The 17,681-nt window shown below is 38.8% G+C and overlaps 1 protein-coding gene across 2 annotated transcripts in view; it reads left to right on the top strand.

The window, feature by feature from the left end:
• Positions 1-17,681, top strand: part of Xrn1 (5'-3' exoribonuclease 1) — a 101,973-nt gene that overhangs the window by 49,042 nt on the left and 35,250 nt on the right. For both annotated transcript variants that reach the window (XM_075964967.1, XM_075964968.1), the window contains exons 23-27: positions 3,048-3,146; positions 5,804-5,919; positions 6,484-6,630; positions 12,254-12,343; positions 12,558-12,693. In XM_075964967.1, the coding sequence (XP_075821082.1) occupies positions 3,048-3,146; positions 5,804-5,919; positions 6,484-6,630; positions 12,254-12,343; positions 12,558-12,693 (588 nt within the window). The remainder of the gene's footprint in view (positions 1-3,047; positions 3,147-5,803; positions 5,920-6,483; positions 6,631-12,253; positions 12,344-12,557; positions 12,694-17,681) is intronic.

Genomic DNA, 17,681 nt, shown 5'->3' with positions numbered 1-17,681 from the left:
ATGCTAAAGGGGAAACATGAGAAAGAATTCACTCGTGTAACTTAAGGACACAGTATTGTGCTATCAGACAGATGATCAGAAGGTGGGAGAAAGGAATTCACAATCTGATGGGTTTTTGGGGGGTTGAAGGGGTTAGAGGGTTTCTCTGTGTGACCCTGATTGTCCTGAAACTCACTCTGAAGACCAGGCTGGCCTCAAACTCAGAGATTCACCTGCCTCTGCTTCATGCTGAGATTAAAGGTGTACGACACCTTTGTTTGTGTTTTTAATATACTTATTTATTAGGTTATATCTGAAACAATCAAAATAATTTTAAGAAGATTTTACATACAGGGTTAATGTATTTTTAAATGTATTGATATGTTTAATAATTTTACTTCTCACACAGGAAAAAGTATATACAGATATAGAATAAGAAAATATAAGAGTCTGTGGGGCATGGATTGGCAATACTGTTGGGAATTCTGAAGCATATGTGTATATGGCATGTGTGCATGTGTATGTACATACATATTTTTCTGACTATTTTTCAAAAGAATAAGACACAGAGACTCTCTGGTAGTGGTGAACATATGTAATACTTAGATCATGACCTCTAAGACCATAACACCTCACTAAAAACCTTTAGTCCTTCTCACTAAAGTGTCTGATTCTAGGTCTGGAGCAGGTAAGATACAAAACAAGCTTAATATATCAAATGCCAAAAAGTAAAAAGTGCTCCAAAGAACTGAAAGACCCATGCCAGGAAGCCCAGAAACAAGGTGAAAGGCTCCTACTCAGACAGTAATGGTTTGTGAAGCAGTATAATTAAGTACAGTAACAAATTAGAAGGTGCTGAGGGGAATCAAGAATTCATCATTGCATGCTAATAATAAAAAGATAAAACTAGAAAAGCTTCTATTGTGGACATAGGTCAGTAGTGAAGCACCTGCCTAGCATGCACAGGTTTTGCAAATGAAAAATTAATCGAGTCAGGGAATAATGAGTCAAACTGGGGCAGGTTTTTCATGGTCTTCAGACTGTCTTTTCACAGACTGTTGATTAATTACAAGGAAAACAAAAACTGTAATTGTACAGTGGAGAAGTTGAACACCGTAGTGACTGTGTGATAGTAACAGTTAGGAATTGACTGATGCTCTGTACATCAAATATGATGTCCTAACATGGACATGTCATGTAGAGGATATCCTGGCCGATAAGGTATAACTGTAATAGATTTTTTTTAACTCCTTTGGAGGCCACACAGCTCCCAAATAAATACACAGAGACTTATTCTTACTTGTGAATGCCAAACCTTAGCTTGCTCGTTTCTAGCCAGCTTTTCTTAAATTATCCCATTTCTCTTTAAGCTACATTTGTCTCTGTGCTTTTACCTTTCTTTATTCTATATATCTTTCTTCTTACTCCATGATTGGCTGGCCGGCTGGCCCCTGGCGTCCTCCTCTCCTCCTTTTCTTGATTCTCCCTTTTCTCTCTTCTCTTCTATTTATTCTCTCTGCCTGGCAGCCCCACCTATCCCTCTCTACTGCCTGGCTATTGGCCATTCAGTTCTTTATTGCTCCAGTCAGGTGTTTTAGGCAGGCAAAGTAACACAGCTTTGCAGAGTTAAACAAATGCAACATAAAAGAATGCAACACATCTTTGCATCATTAAAGAGATAGTCCACAGCATAAAGAAATATAATGCATCTTAAACTATATTCCACAGCACATAACTTTACTACAAAAAACAAAACAAGGAACTTGAAGGGAACAGTGCTGCAGTTCAGTGATAGAGTGCTTGCTTAACACACTACGTTCAGTCAGTCCCCAGTGTTACATAGAGGGAAAGGCAGTGTGAACAGTGAGGAAGAAATAGCATTCTTCTTATATTATTTTTAAAACACACACCAAAAAAATGATCTGGATATAGTCTAGATTAAAGGATTTTACATGTGCATCTAGAGGCTGGGAACATAGCTTAATAAAACCCCGTTTCTAAATAAGAACAAAGAGTGGGTGTGTGAGTGTCTACAATCTTGGCATTTGGGAAGCCGGGGCAGGAGGATGAGTTTAAAGCCTGCCTGGGCTACATAACATTGCCTGCCTCAATAACAAGCAGACAGACAGCTAAGTTCAATATCTTATGCTGCTTTGGAGAGGGAAGAAAGAATTCTGCATAGGGCATTACTGGGTCCATTGATAAAATTGGAATATAGAGAATAGCTGAGACTAAAATACCAATGTAAACTTATATGCCCAATAATAATACTGCTGTTTTATAGTAAAATATCCTTCCTATGATGTATGATAGACACTAAAATACTTAGAGGTAAAGGGCACAATGTCTGTAAGGTATCATTGAAAGGACCTGGGTATTGTGGTGTATGCTTATAATCCCAGGACTCAAGAAGCTAAAGTAGGGGTCACCAAGTTTGAGGCCAATCTAGACATCACAATGACTTCAAAGCTAACATACTGTCCTGAAGCCCTGTTTCAAAATACTGGATAGTAGTAGTAGTTATTGCTGTTGCTGTTGTTATATGCATGTGTATGTGCACATAATATGCAAATGTTAGAGTCATTCTTTATAGTATTAGCAATGAGTGAATCTAGGTCAATGCTTTCAGACATTATTTGCAACATTTTGGTAATAATTTGAAGTTATCTACAAGTTCAGTTCTTCTTCCTTTTTTTTTTTTTTTTGGTTTTTCGAGACAGGGTTTCTCTGTAGCTTTGGAACCTGTCCTAGAACTAGCTCTTGTAGACCAGGTTGGCCTCGAACTCACAGAGATCCACCTGCCTCTGCCTCCCGAGTGCTGGGATTAAAGGCAAGCATCACCACTGCCCGGCCGAGTTAAGTTCATTTTTATATGTGATTAGCACCTATTAAAACAAATATAAAATGACTCACTCTTATAATATTTTAAAATCCTATTAGAAATTATAAGAAAATTTTCACTGTCTAATTTTATGACAAAAGTATTTTTTAAAGAGAATCATTCAAATAAGGAGAAAAATAAATGAATGTAATTAAAGATTAAAATGGTGTGGTTACTCTTCCCCCAGGTTCAGGAATCAGGTGACGTGATTACAGAAGGTAGGATTCGTGTGGTTTTCAGCATTCCATGTGAGCCAAACCTTGATGCTTTAATACAGAACCAGCATGTAAGTACAATAGTTGGTATTGTTTAGAATAAGATTTTTTAGTGCTGGGATGTTTTTTTCTGCCAACTTAAAATTAAGCTCAGTATTTAAGAATAAGTATAAGAGGTTAGAGAGATAGTTCAGCCAGTAAAGTATTTTTAATAAAGCATGAGGACCCTAGTTCATATCTGCAATACCCATGAATGAAAACTGAGCTTGGTGGGGCGGGGGGTGGAGGGGGGCTGCTGGAGAGATGGTTCAGTGATTAAGAGCACTGACTCCTTATCCAGAGAACTTGGAGCACCCACACAGCGGCTCACAACTGTCTGTAGCTCCAGTTCTAGAAGACCCGACACCCTCAGAAAAATATACATTCAGGCAAAACACTAATGCACATAAAATAAAAATAAATAATTTTTAAAAATTGGGCCAACAGCACATGCTATACATGCCAGTGCTGGAAGACAGGCCTCTGGGTCTAGCTCGCCAGCCAGCTGAGCCTAGTTGATGAATGCCAGGCTTAGTGAAACAAAAGACAAAACTCAAGGAGGTTCTCCTCCTCACATGCTTTGTGACGTGCATGCCCACTCATAAACACACACACACTGAAAATATAAAGGAAAGTATAAATCTGTTCCCCAAAATTCATGTCAACCTAGCATAGCATGTTAAGTACCCAGTTTTAATCCCTAGCATTGAAACAGGATATACATGTTTGTAAGTTTAGCAAAAAAATTAGCAAAAGAAATTACGTTATTAATTAATGTAATTGATTACATTATTAATTGGTATTTATTTTGTATTGTTGTGATCTGGCTTAAAGTATTAAGAATCAGCATACCCATGAGGGAACATGGTGACGAAGGCAGAGGTGTCCCTAAAAGTCTTGCCATCAGCTCTCTGCTATAGACGGCATGGTCAGAAGGCATCAGTGTCCCATTAGATGAAGAAGCTGGAGCCCTGTATAAAAGAGAATATAAGCTACTCCATTTCCCTCACTTTCTTTACATGGTATTTTAGCTAGGCTTTTTATGTTTCCTAGGGTACTGTTGATTTTAGTTAGCTTTTAATTACAGCGCAGCTTAGAATTCTCAAATGGAGCACCCTTAGTACTTGGAATAGGACCCTTTTATCTATGGCAGCTATGTAAATAGGACATTTTGCCTCTAAGCTCTAAATGCTAGTAACCTATGCCAGTTATCATAACTGAATGTGCCTCTACACATTCAAAATGCTTATTAATAAAGTGATACTTGTTATAATTAAGAAATACCACCTTAATTATTTGATGTGTTTTGCAAAGCATACTTGTTTTGTATTTTATTATTTCTAAATCTGATGATACTCTTGTTGAACAACCACGTTCTGTATGTCTGTGTAAGAGAAGAGACAATATTTTATGTAGCACAGGCTGGCCTTTAACTCACTGAGTAGCCAAGGATAACCTTGAACTCCTGATTGTCCTGCCATTGTCTTCTAAGTATTAGGGTTATAGATCTGTACCACCACATTTTTCTACCAGCATATTCATATATTTTATATAGTAATTTGTTTTTCCAGCCCACCAAAACCAGTTACCTATTTGGACATCATTATGGATATATATACTCAATGAAATAATGGTGGTTGATTTTATGTTGGTGAAAATACTCCCATATTCATCTATGAGCAGAAAGTAAGACTATACACTAGTGGGGCTGAGGATGTAGCTCACTGTTCAAGTGCCTGCTTTGCTTACATGTGGCTCCCTGGGTTCAGTCCCCTCACTGCATAGGCCAGCTTAGTGGCCCAAGTCTATAATCCCAGCTCTTAGGAGGTGGAGACAAGAGGATCAGAAGTCCAAGATTATCCTCAAGCACATAGCAAGTTCAAGACCAACCTGAGCTACATGAAATGATCTGTCTCTCATATATTCCATGTAACTTACAAAGTATTAGACTATAAACAAAAAAGTAACGTCTTTCTGTATGTATCATATAAGGAGTGGATATGATTGTTAGTGCTAGTTGGTACTGGATTTGTAAATTGTTTTCTACCTAGTTAAAAATTACGCCACCTGATAATGATACTTTTTTTGTGTGTGTGTCTTTTCTTCTTTTGTCCTATTGCTTGATATATTTTATATTTTTAATTGAAATGGATTTTCTCATACAATATATTCTGATCACAGTTTTCCCTTTTTCTTAGTTTCATATTAATTAACTACACAAATTAAGTTTCCATTTATTTGACTGTGACTTTCATATAATAGTATTAGTGGAAAAAATTGCTTACATTCATATATGAACACCATTTTTTACTTACCTACTTGCAACTGTTTTTATGATGAACTGATGCTTAATTTCAGTATAGTAATTTTTGAAGCCTTCTTTTATTCCATGTACTTGCTAGCTATCCCTGTTTAAAATAAAAAATGAAGAATTTTTTGTTTAGTGCTTACAGAATTTATTTATTGAGACAGATTTACAGACTGTGTTTCCTGCTCCTTCATCCTTATAAAGACTGCTGTAAAGAGAAAGAAGGGGGCTTTCAGGTTCTTCAGGGTGGGGGTCCAAGGGATCACGTGTTTTTATGTTGCCAGTGGTGTCTTAATTATCTACAGCTCTCAAAGGTAACCAGACAGTACTTAATGTAAACATGTGTTTCCATAATTGACCTCTCTATTTTTATATTTAAAGAAATACTCTATAAAGTACAACCCAGGATATGTGTTGGCCGGTCGCCTTGGAGTGAGTGGATACCTTGTTTCAAGGTTTACAGGAAGTATTTTTATTGGAAGAGGATCTAGGAGAAAGTAAGTTTGTGTTAGGGACATTTGCTTAAAGTAGCAGAAAAATTAAATATAGAGATTAAGTGCTTATTATCCCGGTATTGATTTTCTCCAATTAATGCCTGTGGACTGAGTTGCCCATAAACTCCTCCAGCGGTGGTCCTTTACATAAACAACATATGTTTTAAATACTTTCAAAGTCAGTTTATATTTTTAGCAGCTAACCTTGAAAAAAGGTATCAGAGGGTGTGTGTGAGCCTTGGGAATATATTTCTGTGAATTTTGTTATCTTCCATTTTTATAATTGCATAATTTATTTATATGCTTTCTTAAAACCTGCCCTGTAGCATTTTACGTACTACTAATTAGTAGTAACCGTGCTAACTAAGATGCAGAACAGTGAGAACTAATTGAGCTTTTCTAAAGGTTGAAAATAATTGTTGGGTTGGTGATAGCTAAATGCCATACCACTTCTCTGGCATGCGCAGGTCTTTGAATTTAATCTCTAGTACTGTTTAAAAAAAAGCTAGAACTTTTAATTTTGAACAAATTTTAAAACACTTGTGTGTATATGTGGTTTAAATTTAGCCCTCATGGAGACCATAAAGCAAATGTGGGTTTAAATCTCAAATTCAACAAGAAAAACGAGGAAGTCCCTGGCTATACAAAGAAAGTTGGGAGTGAGTGGATGTACTCATCGGCCGCAGAGCAGCTTCTGGCAGAGTACATGGAAAGGTGAGCGCCCAGCGAGCTTCTGCCCGCCTCTCACTCAGGCCTGCACTGCTTATCATGCCTGGCTCATGCCCATCTGAAAGGGAGACCATGCTTACCTATGTAATGCATTTAAAGGCCAGCCTGGGCTATGGGAGACTGTCTGAAAAATTAAAATGTGTACAACATATTTGCATTAATAATCCCATAGGGAATGTGTTACCATTTTTACTGTTAACTGAGTTACTGAGAGTTATAGTTAATATTTTGCTCCTGAGTTACGATTTAATGTTCTTTCTACTATTGCACAGAGGTCCGTCCTCCTTGTCTTTGAGGATCCCTGGGTTGGTTTCCAAGGGTTCTCATAATAAAGTACCACAAACTAGCTGGTTTTACCAAGGTGAACTTAATATCTCACCGTTTTAGTAGCCAGAGTCAAGGTGTCAACAGGATTATAGTCCCCTAGCTCTTACAGTCTTGTACCTTTATGTGTTACTTGGCTTGTAGACTGATCGTTCCAATCCTCTATCTTCAAGTGACAGTCTCTCCCCATGTGTCTTCACCTAAATTTTCACCTGTGTCTCTTCATTTCTCATTTTTACAGTGTAAAAAATCATGCTGGATTAGAGCCCTCTCTAATAGTTGTCTCTACTAGAACTCCACTTCCAAATAAAGTCATCTTCTTTAGCTACTCTAAAATATTATTTTAAGTTTACTATTGTGTGTGTGCATCCACAAGAGAGTGCACATAAACATACTTGGCGAGGTGTGTGTCTCACTATGTAGATGGGACAGTCTGAAGACAAGCTTGTCATAGGAGTTCTCTCCTACCTTGACATGGGTACAAGAATTTAACTAAGGTTGTCAAGCTTACATCGTCAGGAAGCAGATCTGAGCTGTCCCCTGGCTCAAGATTCTGTATTTTTTTTTTTTTTTTGGATTTTTCGAGACAGGGTTTCTCCGTAGCTTTTGGTTCCTGTCCTGGAACTAGCTCTTGTAGACCAGGCTGGCCTCAAACCCACAGAGTCCGCCTGCCTCAGCCTCCTGAGTGCTGGGGTTAAAGGTGTGTGCCACCACCACCCAGCTTTCAAACTTCTTTTCTCTGGGTTTGGTCTGAAGAACAACAAAAAATAAAGTTCTGTTTTTCTAGTTGTCATATATTTATTGATTTCCAGATGTAAAAGGGATCTCTGAGTTCCAGCTCTTCTTCTGTCTCTCAGTTCCCTATAGACATGAAAATATTTCTTACAGTTTTTATTATAATTTGGTTTCCATGATTCTGCTGAATATGTGAAGCTAGACCATATTATGTATTATGATCACATTTTCTTCCCTGTCCGCATTTTTATTTTCACTGTTTTTTTTTCATTTGGTATTGTCTGTACACATATGTGTTAACTAAGCCAAAAATTATGTCGAACAGATTAGGGGTTCTCTCAGTTCCATCTGTGTTCTAAAGCCTTTGGTCTCTACGTCAGCTGAAGCTGGTGATTGTAGACAGAAGTTTCTGTCCCACCCAGTCCCACAGCCATTCAGTCCCAAATAAACACACAGAGGCTTCTATTAATTTTAAACTGTTTGGCCTGTTGCTCAGACTTATTACTAATTATTAATATTACTTATTAAGACTGACTCTGTCTTTCCTCTTCCCAGAATTCTCCTAGTCTGGTTGTCCTGCCTATACTTGTCTGTCTGACTACTGGCTAAATCAGCCTTTTATTAAACCAATATGAGTGACAAATCTTTACAGTGTACAAGAGCATTATCTCACAGTATTTATCCCCCCTCCCTTAATTTTTTCAAGAACCTTTAAACTTCTGTCTACAAGTGATTCTTAGCTTATCGCCAGCCTTCAGTCCAGAGACACTGCCTCTATGGCCCCATACAAAGTCTTTCATTTTCTGGCTCCCATTTCTTAATCTGTATATCCCCATGATGATGGTACATTTAGCCCTAGTAGCCTCTTGGGGTAGGGGTGGGGGACTTTGTGTCTGGAAATACTTTTTTTCTTTTTCCTACCTTAATTATAGCTTGTCTAGGTAGAGAGTCCTAAACGGGAGATTCTTTTCACCCAGGATTTGAAAACACTGTTCCATTCTTTTCTTGTCTCCTTTTTTATCACTGACAAATCCTGTGAGCTCTGATTCAATTCTTTGCATTGTGATGTGATCTATTTGCTTTTTCTAAAGAAACTATTGTTTTAGGTTGTTTTGTGTGTATGAATGTTTTGTCTGCATGTATGCCTGTGCTCTATTGTGTGCCTAGAGCCCCTAGAGGGTCAGAAGAGGGCCTCAGATCCCTGGATCTAGAGTTATAGATGGCTGTGAGTTGCCATTTGGGTGCTGGGAACTGAAACCTGGTCCTCTGTAAGAACAACCAGTGCTCTTAACCTGTAAACCATCTCTCCATCCCCTTGGTGACCTATTTTCATTTTCTGGACCCTGTCAATTCTGTTGGCTGTGATGATATGTACCTTGGTACAGATTTTTTCCCCGTCTCTTCTCTTGGTTAGCCCCCAGAACTGATAGCCCATTAACATAATGTTATCTGATAATCTAGATAACATTCTTGGAGATTGCATTATGATGCTTCTTTAATAATTGATAAAATCAACCTTTTTTTCAGTTCTTTCCTAGATTGATCCTTTTGTCTTTGTTCTCTTCTTCCCATCCCTTTTCTGTATTGTCCAACCCCAGTATTCGTCTTCAATTTTATCATGTTTTTGTTGGCTGGGTGGTTGATTGGTTTTGGTTTTTTGGTTTTGTTTTTAAGGACAAGATTTCCCAGTATGGCTCCCCCTCCCCCTATAGGCTAATCTTAAAGTACAGACTGGCCTACTAAGAGCTAGTATTTTAGGCATGCATCAACATTCATTGTGTGTGTGTGTGTGTGTGTGTGTGTGTGTGTGTGTGTGTTAACTAGAATGTCTTTTTCTTGTAATTAATGTGACATACATAGTGTGTCCCATATGTTTGTGGAAACCTGCAGAGGCAAGAGGAAAGCATCAGATCCCCTGGAGCTGGAGTTCCAGGCAGTTGTGAGCCACCTGAATGTCTTCTTTTGATTTCATTTTCTCCAAATTATTTTTTCCCCTATTTGATTTATTTCACCTTTTATGGTAGAGATTTTTTTCCCTCCACTTTCTAGTGCTCCTTGGTGTCTGTGTTAAACATGGATGTACCAAAAAGCATCTTGGGGATTTAGTGCACTTGGGTCGGGCTTATCACATGGGATGTTACTATTTCTAAAACTGACCTTCTAATATCATTATTCTGTCTGTATATCTTCTCTCTAACTGGCTAATTTTTCCTAGAGAGGTATCTTCTAGCCTTTTCCTTGCATGATGGATGTAAGGAACAAAACTGACTGCTAGTATTCTGGAAATTAACCAGGTAAAATGGGTTTTGTTGCCTTGTGGATTCTATGATTACTTCCCACCCACCCCAGATCTTTCTTAAATTGAAGGATCTTTTTCCCTGGTAGTAGTGATGCTGCTAACAGCCCTTCACCTTCAAGCTCTCTTCCAGAATCTTGTGGATAGAGAAAACTACCTCACCTAGGGTCATGTTCCCTTTCCACAACGTAGGGAGATACACAAGGAAAGGCAGCCAATTCAGGACAAATATGAAGGGCTACCCAGTTTGAGGTCTTTGTGGGACTGGCCAGAAAATTCACTGAGAAAAATTTACAGTTCAACATCTGTTTCCATTGCCTAGTTCTGCTTGTTTTCTTTTCCCTTCCCACACGTGTTGATTTCACGAGTCTCCCCACTAAACTTCATGTCTGTCTCCTCTCAGAGTCTGCTCCCTAGACATGTGATGCTCCTGACATGCTCTGTAGTATCTACCCGTGCATGAACTCCACATATAGCACAGCACCTCACCTTTGCCCCTTGCACCATCCCTACCCCCTAAAGCTCTCTGTCTCTGGTATAACCAAAGCCAGAGTATTTCTTGGCTGACCCATCTAAAATACAGCTACAGGTATTAATGCAGGGGTAGAAGCCAAGTAAACAACTATTCCAACTGCTTGCTGCAGCACGAACCCAGAGACAGATACTGGGGTTCAACCTGAAGATCCAAAAAGCAAAACAGCCAGCTACTGGCTCTTACCTCAACCTCAGTTTGAAATGGCAATCCTGCCTCCAGGACTCTCAGAATGAGACTGTGTCTGAGAGCTGTCTCCTCCCGTCTTATTTTCCTCTCTAGTGCTGGGATTAAAGGCGTGCACCACTACCACCCAGTTTCTATGACAAACTAGTGTGACTACTGGGATTAAAGGTGTGTGTCAACCACTACCTGGTCTGTAAGGCTGACCAGTGGGACTCTTTTACTCTCTGAACTTCAGGCAAGCTTTATTTTTTAAATACAAATGAGATATTACTACAGCTTGCTATACACATTTTCAGTGTAAATACTGTTTTAATAGGCCTAAAGCCCATAATTCCTAAGTGTTTACAGATTGGAAAAAAAAAAAACTTGGACTTTTTGTTTACCTTTTTTTTTTTTTTTTTTTTTTTTTTTTGTATTTTTCGAGACAGGGTTTCTCCAAAGCTTTTTGGTTCCTGTCCTGGAACTAGCTCATGTAGACCAGGCTGGCCTCGAACTCACAGAGATCCGCCTGCCTCTGCCTCCCGAGTGCTGGGATTAAAGGCGTGCGCCACCACCGCTCGGCCTGTTTACCTATTTTTTTCATTTGTGTAAGTTTATTTGTGCGTAGCTAAAAAGCAATTCACAAGTGAGAAACTGACTGTGAGCAAGAAACTCGCTTTTCATACAGCTCGTGAAATGCTAGACCAGAAGTGCTGTGACCTTTCTGTGATTGGCAGCTACTCTGTCATCTGGTGGCTTGCCCTGTTTGTTTATTCTGCTTATTCCTGTCCATCAGTTCAGCTGAACCTCCTCCGTCCAGTGTCTGATGTCTGAAAGTTTGTTCCCCATCACAGGGCATCGCACCCATACCCCTCATTTCTCTTTTTGTCTATGTCCAGTTTCCTGCTTCATTGTTCTTCATATGGGGAAGGAACAAAGATGATGTACATGATTCCAAAAGAAATAATTTTGAAGAACTGTTTTAGTTTGCTATTTTATGAAATGTTCTAGCTTTGTTATAAAAATAGAAAATTAACTTTTAAAACCTAGATATTATTGTAGCATAGTTATCGTCCCAGCACTGAGGAAGCTGGCACAGGAGGATTATAAGTTTGAGGTTAACCTGGGTTGCATAGGAACCCTGTCTCAAAAACGGAAAAAAAAAATGAACTCACAAATACTATTTTTGTGCATCTACTCCCTCATGTTTTTTAATTTTTTTTATTGTTTTTAATTGAGCTATACATTTTCCCCACTCCCCTTCCATTCTTTTCTTACTCCCTCATATTTTAATCAAAAAAGAATCCAAGTCATAATTGGATTTTTTTAAGTAATTGACGTATTTCTCTCTCAGCTGTTGGAAATTTTCTTGGAGCTATAGGAATACTCTATCAAAACTTTTCGTCCCATTCCTTATGAATACTGCTCCTTAATAATACTATAATAATCCTCACTCTATTCTACATGTCCCCATTAGAATCCAGAATCACTTAATAGGAAGCTATGTGAAGATAATTGCATATTTTAAAGCAATATTTTATTTCTTTGTTGACTAGAGCACCAGAACTGTTTAGTTACATAGCCAAAAACAGCCAAGAGGATGTGTTCTATGAGGATGACATCTGGCCTGGGGAAAATGAGAACGGGTAAGCAAGGTTTGTGGTACCTGTTGCCCTGCAGTTCAGTTCCAGGTTTCCATTTGGAAGTGTAGCAATGTTACCTTTTGTTTTTTATTGTTTTAATTTTGCTTTAATTTCTTAAATCTGATAATTTATAGTTCCCAGAAAGTTTTTATCAGATCTTTAATATAAACCCTCAGAAGGCTGTAATCAGGTCTAATGACTACTGTTTTTATTGTAGCGCTGAGAAGGTTCAGGAAATTATCACTTGGCTAAAAGGACATCCTGTCAGTACTCTGTCCCGCTCTTCTTGTGATTTACACATTCTGGATGCAGCCATTGTTGAAAAAATTGAGGAAGAAGTTGAGAAGTACAAGGTACTAACTTTCAGTAACCTTAGTTACTGATAAGAGCTGAAGTTAAAATGGACAACATGTTATCATTTAGCTGTGTTTCGGGCCAACTAATGTATGTACTTAATGATTCTCATTAGTACTGAATAATTCTGTAGCATTCCCAGCAACCATTCGGAAGTTAAATATATGTAAATATATTTATTTATGTATAAATATATAAAATTTATAATTTACATAAATATATATGTAAATATATTTGCCAAAACTATAAATTTTAAATTTGCTTCTTTGTAATGTTTCTAAGTTTGTAACTCTAGTTACAATAGAAAGTTTGTGGATAAAAAATAATAATGATTTCCTCTTACTTAAAATTGTAATTGCATTCTTTAAAGACAATTCAGAGCTGGTGAGATGGCTCAGTGGATAAAGGTGCCTGATGACATGAATTCAGTCCCTGGGTGCACATGTTGGAAGGAGAGAACCACACTAGTCTCTTATTTTTCTGTTCTGCTGTTTCAGCAATAAGCATATAGTTGACTTAACCTATTTTTAAATAAATAGCAGTGGATTGGTTATATTGACTTTTTTAAACTTTAATTTCTCTTTTTATTAATGATGCCATGATAATACGGTTTTTTTTTTTGAATTAATACCAAAATCAGTTAAGGCTTGGTCTCAAGAGCCATTCCTACCACCATGAACTTAAGATTCTTTTCCAGTATTTTAATTTTTTATTCTTCCATTTCATTATTGATAAATCAGTAATAAAATAATGCCTACCTCATAAATTATGATCATCAGTAAGACCAGCTAGAATAAAATGTGTTCTCTTCAGGACTGGGATGTGTCTCAGTTGATAGAGAGCTTTCCTAGAATACATAAAGCCCTGATCTTATCCCAGCACCACATCAAACCAAGTATGGTTGTACACGACCATAATTTCACCACTCCAGAAGCAAAGGTAGGAGAATCAGAGTGAGTTCAAGGGTAGCCAAGGCTACACAGAAAAATTCTGTCTTGGGAGAAAAAAAAATCTGCTTGCAGTCCCCAGCTACTGTGAACAGTGGTGGTGGTGGTGCTTGGATTCCTATGGAAAACACTCAGACGCTGTGGCGAGAGCCACGGAAACCACAACCGTGTGACTTTTTCTATTTGAGGGAAGGTTAATAGGCTCACAGCCAAGAGAATTGTCTTGTGCCATGTTTTGTTTTCAATACTGTGAATTAGGCAAGGACATCACCAGTGAGATAACATCCTCAATCCTAACAGTTTAGTTATTCAGAGCAGGGACTGTAGAGGTGATTCCATGGTTAAAAGTACTTGGTGCTCTTAGAGAAGACCTGGATTCAATTCCCAGCACCCACATGGTGGCCCAAAACCATCTATAACTTCAGTTCCAGAATACCCAACTTCCCCTTCTGCCTTCGCTAGACAGTGTATGCGTGTGATATACTTACATACCTATAGGCAGACATATATACATACATAAAATAAAAATAAATACTTAGAAACTTTTTCAGGCCAGTGAGTTCATTTGGATGCAGAGGATTTTATGGTGCTCCCATCTGTGATCCCAGAATGTGGGAGACTGTAATAGGAAGATTGCACTAGTCTGCGGCCAGCCTTGCTTGTCTGTGTCAGTGAATTCCAGACCAGCCAGGGCTAGAGTGAGACACTGTCTCAAAAATAAAAACAGGCTAGGAAGATGACTTACTAGATAGGACTGCTTGCTGTACAAAGGTGAGGACCTGAGTTCAGAAACCAACCCTGTGCTCACGTAGAAGGCCAGGCATGGCCACACATGCCCAAAACCCCAGCATTTCTTAGGGGGTTTTCGGGGGGAAGAGTGGTTAGGAGGCAGACAGGATTTCTGGGGTGTGCTAGCTGCCAGTCTAGTTGGGGGTTGTAAAGGTAAGAACAAGCTTCAGGTTTATGGAAGATACCCTGTCTCAAAGTCTAAAGCAGAACATGATAGAGGAGGCTCTCTGACCTCCTCTGGCCTCCCCATGTGTGTCTGTAGGTACACCCTCTCATGTATGCATCATTCATATATTCACACACACAACAATATTTACTCTTATGTATGTACAAAATTATAGTTTATTATTTTTATTACAATGTAAGCATATAAATAAGGCAAGAATTTAAAGTATATTTATGTGTGAAAGGAGTGTAATTAGGTCTTAGTGTGGTATTAGAGTAATAAAAGAAGAAAAAAACTACATACAACATTTTGAAAATGATAAAAACTTCTTAGCTAGGCAGTGGTAGTGCACACCTTTAATCCCAGTATTCGGGAGGCAGAGACAGGCAGATCTCTGTGAGTTCAAGGCCAGCCTGGTCTACAGAGTGAGTGCCAGGACAGCTAGGGCTTTTAGACGATGGCGTGCTTCAGTGGTAAAGTGCTTACCTACAGGTCTGAGATTTGGATTGGATCCCTCACACACCACATACACATACAAAGTGTGAGTTTTCCTTACTAGACAGTAGTTCTCATAATGAAAGAACATTTTTAAACATTCTGGTTTCACTCATGAGCAGTGGTTCTTAAACTTTAAGGTACAAGTAAATCACCATGGAATCTAGTTAAGTGCTGGTTCTGAAAAGCCAAGTGTGGTGGTGCACACCTGCAGTCCCAGCACTGGGGAGGTGGCTACAGGAAAATCGCCATAAATGTACAACCCAGCCCATCCTTAGCAAGTTCCAGGCAGGCCATGGCTAAAATAGCAAGGCCCTGTTGAAAGGAAAAGAAAGAAGCTGGGTCTGTTTGGTTCTGAGATACAGAGAATTAGAGCAATGTCTCATTCCCTAAGCTTAAGGCTGCACTGTGCTTCCTCTGAAGTTCTGACAGGACTGTAATGGGTGATGTAAGAAACTACACTCTAAAGCTCAAAGCCATGCAAGATAGTGACACGCTTCCATGTAACTATTCTTGGCCAGGAACCGTTCTTATTTTTTTTCCATCACTTAGAAAAGTTTTTATTCATTTATTCTTAAATTTAAAAAATATTTAAAAGTTTAAAGAGTTTTAAAAAAAGATAAAAAAAAGTTTAAAAGCAAAATTACAGGGCTGGAGAGATGACTCAGTGGTTAAGAGCACTGACTGCTCTTCCAGAGGTCCTGAGTTCAATTCCCAGCAACCATATGGTGGCTCACAGCCATCTATAATGAGACCTGGCGCCCCCTTCTGGCTTGCGGGCACACATGGAAGGAATGCTGTACACATAATAAATAAATAAATATTTTTTAAAAAAGCAAAATTACATATACTTATACACAATATGATACATTAAGAAAGACCGTCTAAGGATCTTTCTTTTCTGTCAGTATGAAATGAGTTAGTTTGGCCTTAAGTTGTCCAGAATTATAGGTAACTAGACCTTTAGAGATTCCTGTAAACTTGACTGCAAGAGGTGTGAGTGTCAGGTCAGGTCTGGGTTCAGGAGTTTGTCAAAGGGAACACGTGGTTATGAGAAGTAAAGTGTTCTGCACACATAGAGATAGGGATGTGTATGACTGGGGACCACAGGAGCAGATGGGGTTCCTCACTGTTTCATATCCCAAACCAACCTATTTTTTATTTGTTCTGTAACAAAGTCCAAGTTTTCACCTGTGTATATTTCCCAGGCTCCTTCATGGCCAGATGTGACCACAAAGTGTAAGTCTGGCCAGAAACCTGGGAGCAAAACAGTTATGGCTAGCTCCCTACGGCTCGCTGCAGCTCCTCCCTGCCTAGCCTGCTCTGCTAGCACAGGCTTTCCATCTTTACTTGCTCCCTCCTGCCTTAAGACTGGAAGTGCTGGCCTTGTTAGCGGCTTAGTCTATCTTGTGACCTTGGGAGTGAAAATCTTTTTTATCAAAGTTAGAAAGAAAAGACTTTATTTAACAATTATTGTATCCTAGAAATCCATTCCTTTTCTTCCTTCCACTTTCCTCTCAATGTTTGGGGGGAGGGGGTTTGGTAATATTGATTGATTGTTTTGGTTTATATTTTCTTTTAAACCAACAGAATAAATTCCAGTCTATTGCAGCAAAAACAAAAAAGCAACTACCTGGTTCTGAGTCACTTGGTCTAAGGTTAAGACTTGAGCAAGCCTTCACACGCCCCAGATAATGTTTTTATAGATCAATCTTCCTTAGCATAGCATGGTGATTGGTGCCTGTAGTCCCAGTACTCAGAAGGCTGAGGCAGGGTGATCATCATTAATTTGAGGATACCCAGTTACACAGTAAAACCTTACCTCAAAAAAAACTTTCCTTGACTATTCTTTATAATTCTTTTTTTTTAAAAAAAAATGTATTATATAAAGTTCAAAACAAAATATAATCTTCCAGGCTGGAGAGATGGCTCAAAGTTTAAGAGCACTGGCTGCTCTTCCACAGGTTCTGAGTTCAGTTCCCAGCACCCACGTGGTGACTCTCAACCATCCATAATGAACTCTGGTGCCCTCTTCTGGCATGCAGGCAGAACATTTTATACATAATATATAAAATCTTCTGTATTAAAAGTAAGGGGTTTGTTTGTTTCTTTGTTTGTTTTCAAGATAAGATCTCTCTGTTTAACTACCTTAGCTGTCCTGGAACTAGCTCTTGTAGACTAGACTGGCCTCAAACTCACAGAAATCTGCCTGCCTCTGCCTCCACCTCATAAGTGCTGGGATTAAAGGCTTGCGCCAACACATGGCAAAAGTAAATTTCTTTTTTTTTTTTTGTTTGGTTTTGGTTTTTTGAGATAGGGTTTCTCTGTGGTTTTGGAGCCTGTCCTGAAACTAGCTCTTGTAGACCAGGCTGGTCTCGAACTCACAGAGATCCGCTTGCCTCTGCCTCCCAAGTCTGGGATTAAAGGTGTGCACCACCACCGCCCGGCCAAAAGTAAATTTCTTATGGTTTATATAATAAGCTTATTTCTTGGGTTGGGCAGAGTTACACATTAGATGTACTCACAGCAAGACTGGGCTACAGCTCCAGGTAGAATGCTCCCCTAGCACCACTAAGGACATGAACTCGGC

This window comes from Microtus pennsylvanicus, chromosome 3, assembly GCF_037038515.1.
Source record: "Microtus pennsylvanicus isolate mMicPen1 chromosome 3, mMicPen1.hap1, whole genome shotgun sequence".
NCBI classification, from domain to species: domain Eukaryota; kingdom Metazoa; phylum Chordata; class Mammalia; order Rodentia; family Cricetidae; genus Microtus; species Microtus pennsylvanicus.
This window is presented reverse-complemented; position numbering and strand designations above follow the sequence as displayed.